Source organism: Trichomycterus rosablanca, chromosome 1 (assembly GCF_030014385.1).
Source record: "Trichomycterus rosablanca isolate fTriRos1 chromosome 1, fTriRos1.hap1, whole genome shotgun sequence".
Taxonomy (NCBI): domain Eukaryota; kingdom Metazoa; phylum Chordata; class Actinopteri; order Siluriformes; family Trichomycteridae; genus Trichomycterus; species Trichomycterus rosablanca.
In genome coordinates this window covers 70,295,228-70,302,101 of record NC_085988.1, presented here as the reverse complement: position 1 = coordinate 70,302,101, position 6,874 = coordinate 70,295,228, and the positions used below count along the sequence as shown (strand labels likewise).

The 6,874-nt window shown below is 37.2% G+C and overlaps 1 protein-coding gene across 3 annotated transcripts in view; it reads left to right on the top strand.

Annotated features, from left to right (window-relative positions):
- The first annotated feature begins 573 nt into the window (after positions 1-573).
- The window catches only part of msrb3 (methionine sulfoxide reductase B3), a 31,151-nt gene continuing 24,850 nt past the window's right edge, over positions 574-6,874 (top strand). Inside the window, exons 1-2 of one of the 3 annotated variants that reach the window (XM_063006134.1) lie at positions 609-716; positions 5,145-5,344. In XM_063006134.1, coding sequence (XP_062862204.1) covers positions 5,236-5,344 — 109 coding nt within the window. In that variant the 5' untranslated portion in view covers positions 609-716; positions 5,145-5,235. Of the gene's footprint in view, positions 717-5,144; positions 5,345-6,874 lie in introns of those variants that run through there. The other 2 variants (XM_063006153.1, XM_063006143.1) reach the window with 2 other exon arrangements.

Sequence of the window (6,874 nt, the reverse complement as noted above, 5' to 3'; positions counted from 1 at the left end):
TTAAACTTTATAAAAAGTCCTTGTTGCTTTTGCAGTTTAGTTAGTGAAGCTTCAGGTGTGACGCTCTGCATCATTCATGTTCTTGTATTTCTCAGTTTAGTACCGCGATTTAATGCCTAAATTGGGATCCTTAACCAGCGTTACACCTGACTTAATAAATACTTCAGAAGTTCATGTAATGTTAAAAACTTCACAATTAGTCACACTCAGCTCTGTTCGCATTACAGTGAAGCCCCATACACTCGCGCACACATGCGCATACGTAAATCGAAACTTCCAGATATGTAAAAACACAGCGCTCCCGTCAAAATCAATTCTGTTATATTGCATGTTTGATGTACATTTATTTACATTTAATTTTTAATTGCCTCGAACCTCATGCGGGCCGGTTGGGGATGTCTTGCGGGCCGGATGTGGCCCGCGGGCCGTACAATGCCCAGGTCTGATCTATATTAATGTTACGGCTCTGATATGTAATATTTGGTGAAGGCGGCTGTTAGTTGCGCGTGCGCGTTTAAATAGCGTTTATTGCTCATATTTGGAGATGAAACGGGAGCGCAAAAGGAATTTCCCACAATGCATCTGCCATTACCTAACAAGTCCAGCAGTGAGTGTGCGGTTCAGTTCTGCTGTCACACACATGCAGGTCCGTCTCTCCCGGCCTGAGGGTTCACTTTTTATTTTATATCTGACTCTGACCGGCTGTCTTTTAACAGGTATGTTTTCTTAACTTTTGTGTCGTATTTCTAGCTATTGTTTTATTTTTGTAAACAAAAGACTAAGTATTGTTATTATGACTGGGTCTAGTCAGCGTACTATCGTACTAAATATGTGCAGCGACAGTAGTGACGGTGTATTTATTTATTGTACTACGTCGTTTGATGCCCGAAGCCTCCCGTGTTTACGTTTTTTTCCTCAGTAGGTGGGTTGTTACTGTTGTTACAGTACTGTTGTTATTCATGTCGCTACCCGATATTCGTACAGTATTATAACTATTTAACACTAAATATGAACCGTTAAAGACAAAACTACACATAACGTACAGTACATTGCAACTAAGTATTGAAAGCTAACAGGCTAACTACGCACACAGTGACTGGGCTGTTTTGTTTACATGTCGTCCAGCTAACTCGACCTCAAATAAGTAAACAAGGTGCAGACATGAACCATTTGTTGCTGCATGTTCGAACTTAAATGACTTAACACAGTCTAGCCTAACTCGACAGGTGTCACATTTCTTTTGTAATAACAGAAAATGTGCTTACATGCCAGCATAAAGTATTTTAATTATAATAATAGTTGGTACTTAATGCTAGTCACTCCTGCCTGACTTGCAATGCAGTATAATCAGACTGTCAGGACAGTCCCTGTACCAGCTTTTGTTTTTCCTAACCAGTTTTGTTATTTTCTTTTTAAATACCTTAATACAATTAAAATAAACACATATTATGGCTGCTTACAGGGTCACAAATGTATTTAATAATTGGTTTTTAAAAATGTTCAAACATTATTTCATTTGGAGGCTGCAACTAGCAATTATATAAGTTGTTTATTTGTAAATAATGTAGTTGTTTTTCCCCCAAATCCCCCCCCCCAATCTAGTCGTATTCAATTGCCCAATTGCATTATGCTTCCTCTCTACTGATGTTGACCCCTAATGCACGTCCCCTCTGACACGTGTGCAGTATCGACTGCATCTTTTTACCTGCATGAGGCAGGTTCATATGCGAATCGCCTTTGCGTATGGAGAGACACACCCTGATCACATCGTCCCCCGTCTCTGTGCAGGCGGCATCAATCAGCCAGCAGAGGTCATAATTGCATCAGTTATGAGGATTCCCCTCCGGCACCCTTCACCTTGAACAACAAGCCAATCGTCGTTCGTGTAGGCGCTCAGCCTGTCGGTAGCAGAGCTGAGATTCGAATCGAAGACCTGAGTGAACTAGTTGCTTTTTAAAAAAAATGATAAATTCCTATTATATTAAATAAACTGTATTAAATAGCCCAAACAAGCAAAAAAATTTTTTTTTTAATTTCTAGCTGCTGTTACAGGTGCTAAATTATCGAACCTTCACTTCTGGACAGGAACATAACCAGTAATCTTATGTCCCACCTGCATTTCGATGATCTGCAGTGATAAAGCTTTCAAAAAGAAATACTGCATCCAATTTGTGCAGAATTTTTCAATACAGTTAATGTGACTTCTTTTGCATTATAGTGCTTTGAAGTTGCAGTATGACGTCTGTAAACAGCACAGCAAAATGTGGCTTGTGGATACAACACTGTCAGAAATCTGGCTACCTTTGGGTTATTTTAAGCACAATTTTGATTGGTCAATCTGCTGTTCAAATGATGTGCTTTCTTAATGTACATTTAATTAATACAGAATAGAAATACCTGCCAGTAAGACAAAATAAAAGTATTAATACAAACAAAAAAATAATAGATGTGTTCGATATGTAGGGAGTAGAATATACAGGATCTTTAATACTATGCATGATTGGCGCTGCTTTGTGAAGGTTCGTCAAACAGAAGGCATAGGATAACTCAACATTAAATATTTATAACATACAAAACTCGTTGTGTCAGGCTGCACAAGTAGCAAAAAGATCACTGTTTAGTTGGCTAGCTGAAGAGCTAGAAAATTCGATAGCGTGCTTGAAACAGCAGTAGTAGACTATTTTGCGTATAGCATGCTATTTGGGACACAGCAGCTCTCTTCTGCTCTACGTGCTGCCTAAAACAATGAATGTCATGCTGATATGTGCATGTGATGCTTCTTATCAATTTGATTAGGTTTATACAGTGCTGTGAAAAAGTTTTTACCCCCACGTTTCCTTCTTTTTTGATAATTTGTCACATTTAAATGGTTCAGATCTTCCAACTAATTTGTAATGTAAAGACAACACAACTAAACACAAAGTACAGCTTTTAAAAGATAATTCCTTTTATTTAGGATAAAGAGTTATTTAGAACCTATATATGTATATGTAATATGTACATGTAAAATAAAAATGGCCCCCATAAATCTATTAACTGGTGGTGCCACTCTTGGTCGTAACCGCTGCAATCAAACGTTTTTGATAACTTGCAGTGAGACTTTTACATCACCATGGAGGAATTTTGGCCCAGTCTTTTTTTTTAAGGGTTTTTAAGTTTGAACTGCTTGTTTACAGTTTGGCCTTAGCATCTTAAAAAGATTCAAGTCAGGACTCTGCCACTTAAAAACCTGAATTTTGTTGCAGTGGTGGATCGGCATGTGTGCTTTGAATCACTGTCCTGCTGTATAACCCAACTGCAGTTCAGCTTTAGTTTACAAACTGATGAGCAGACATTCACCCTCAGGAAAAAAGCACTCCAAAAAAACACTACAGCTGATGTCAAGTGTGGGCCAATTAGTTTGGTGTGTGATTTGGAAGGTGATTGGTTGCACCTAAGCAAGTTTATAATAGTTACTCTATGAGGTTGGTTACTTATCCAACCAGGCATTTGACTAAAGAGGTATTTTACTATCAGGATATACTATATTGTGTAAATTCAGCTGGATTTTTATGTTATAATGTGACAAAAGGCAAAGATTTCAATTGGGTATGATGATTTTCTATAGGCACTATAAATAAAATTAAAAAATATATATTTATATTTGGAATGATGAATGTATCTGCTAATAGTGACAGTAGTTTTACTATATACCCTACTACTAATGCATGATGACTTTGTATACAACAAGATACTGCTATTATAAAATATTTTATCTTTATCAACTTTTAAATACACTAACAGCTCTATCAATTTCAGAAACAATGGTGAAAGGTTTCCAAAATCTTAATTGTATAAGCCTCTAGTTTGAAGAGTTAAGGTATAATGTCAAGCCCTAAAATAAGCATGCATTTCTAATAATACCCTTTAACAGCTAAAAGCTCAGGGATTGATTCAAGTTGATTCAGAAAGTATCAGACCCCCCAGTCTTTTTGCACAATTATTGTCATCTGGATTTGATTTTGAATAGATATATTTGCCATTTTTACAATTTATGTGTACAGTTAATCAGTCAGTATGGCAAAATGAAACAGAAGTTTTTCTTTTCTTTCTTATTCACAAAAGGCTTCTTTGGCAGCAATTACAGTCGTAAGCCTTCTTAAATAGGTGTCCACAAGCTTTGTAGAGTCTGGGCTTTGGTCTTGGCCACTCACAGAAATTCAGTTAGTGTTGTTTTGGCTGAATGCTTTGGGTCATTGTCATGTTGAACCAGCAATTCCTACGTGTGTCGGCATCCTTGCTGCTGAGACGCACCACAGTAGCATGACTCTGCCACACAGTGTTTCACTGTGGGGATGTTATAAGCTAGTTAATGTACAGTACATGGTTTCTGCCAGACATAGTGCTTTCTGTTCTGCTCAAATAGTTCAATTTTAGTATTTTCAGACCTTTTCCCGTATGTTGCCAAAGTCCATTACATGCTGTTTATCAAACACCAAGCAGGAGTGGGGAGCCTTTCTTTAGATTTTTAACTCTAAAAGCATGTCACTTCATCATTATGGGTGATTACGTGTAGATTGATGGGTTAAAATGACAATTATTCCTTCATTCATTGTTTGTTTTACCATGGCTTTGTCCTAAACGGCGTCACAGTGGGTATGATTCACTGGGTAAAAGGCAGGAAACACCCCGGACAGGATGCTGATCCATAACAGGGCAAAGTGGCAATTATATCAATTCAAAATCTAATCTAAAAAACAAAGTGTGCAAAAGGTCAATATACCTTCTGAATCCACTGTTTATTATGTAAAAAGTGCAAAAATATGTCTTAAAAGCTGAATGAAATTACAGTATATTGCTATTAATATTGGCAACTGCATGTGTATTTAACTTAGAAAGCAACTAGTCCCACTACCTTATATGCCACACACAGACCTTCCACAAGTCACGCACGTATGTCTCCCTGTTTTTTAGTCTCACCAGCATGACCACTAGATGGACCTCCTTTCACATAAATTCCAGCTGTACATATTTTCAGCCTCAGCCATTGTGTTCGTGCCCCTCAGCTGCAAATACATTTTGCACTGGTTTAATGCTTAGCGCTGTTAGTCAGGATTGCCATAGCACTTTCTAGTCTTCAAAACTGCACCTCTTTGATTCTGTAGTTTCACGCCTCTGTGCCGAGCGACCCTGACCAACTTCTTCCGACTACCAACCTTGTAGCTGCACTGTCACAGCTTGAGCTCACTAGGCGGAATGGCATGCCGTCTTCTTCGCAGTTTGGTCCCAGTGGTCACTCTTCAGTACACAAGATCCGCTGTGAGCGTTGGGAGACTCATAAATGTCACATCACCTCTTTCACTAGGTACTGTAACCTAAGACATCTGCTTCCATGGCCAGAGAGATTGTTTTTCATACTAGCTAATGAGGTGACTATTTCATTTAGGTTTAATGACTAAAAAGGTGGTGGGGATTTATTTTTTTCTTTGGGTTTATTAAAGACAAACCAGCTGCTATTTTAATGAGCTGTCAAAAATATGATGCTGTGTATTTGGCTACTTTATTTAGCCATTTAGCCAACTTGGCTTAATCAGTATGTACCTGCAGCACTAAGTAAACGTACACAATGTTTAGTTCACATTTGTAGCCAGTGTCGAACCCTTTTCAGCTCATTTCACTGTTAAAACCATTGAAAACCATTGTTCTGGACAGTTATTTTAATTTGACCCCTCAGGGTGCATGCAGCAGTTAAACACAGCATGTTTAGTGCACATACAGGTGTTTTGCCAGATTCTGCACCCCTGCAATCAGAGATATTGAACGATAAAACTATTACTACACATTTAACTAATAAAAACCAGAAATGATCATGCATTGAGCTATGAATCAGTACACAGCTGCTGTTCTGACCAAAAAACAGAGCACATCTAGTAATTCTAATAAATGTTGTACATGTGTAACTTTCTTTTTAAACAAAAAAACTATTAGGATAGTCTTGTAATGCACACATTCAGATAAAAGGTTTGTCATATGCTATAGCCACTGATACTTGTGTCTACAATAATGGGTGAAAAATTCTGAGAATTTTATTCAAAAGTGCAGTTACTAATTGTTTGAGTGTTTCTCCAGCTGCAATGACCACTTAATTAATGAAATTATACAAATACATTAAAGATAGACTTACTAGTTTGATTCATGCAATTGTTTAAATTTTCCCCTGAAAGGGAGACGTTTGAAAAGCTTGGCAGTGTTTTCATTTCAGTTCACCTTGCAGGCAGAAAGAAGATGGCTCTTCAAATTACAAACTGCTTCTTATAATTTATTTAGCTCTTCTTAAGAATGTGTGTTTGTTTGCTCTAACAGCTTCATTTGCAGCTTGATACTTATAGCTATAAATAACATTTTAACTGAACTACAAAAACACCTTTTTTATATGGCAAAATCGAGACATATAATGTAAAGTGATGCACTGTTATTATTTTTGCATTAGCTTAATTGTAATAGGCAATTTTATTTTTGTTGATCAACAGATTGGCTGTAAATCGTTCAAGTTACACAATTAAATTATTAGCACACTTGTAAACACAATGTCCATTGTCATGGCTGGTAAATATTGCCAAACTGATGTGTCCTTTCTAAGCATGTCCAAGGAACATCAGTTCTTACTATGTGAGCTGAGCACTTCACAGTGATCTTTCCTAAACAGTTGGAATGTTAAATCTTCTTTATAAACGTAATGCATTGAGGTACATTTTTATTGTTGGTACTAGAGATGCAACAATCTTACATTTAAGAATTGAATTAATTACTAATTTCAGTTGCTCATATTAGGGGTCACCACAGCAGATCATTCGTAAGCATGTTTGATTAAATTACAGTTAGACTTTCAGTAGCA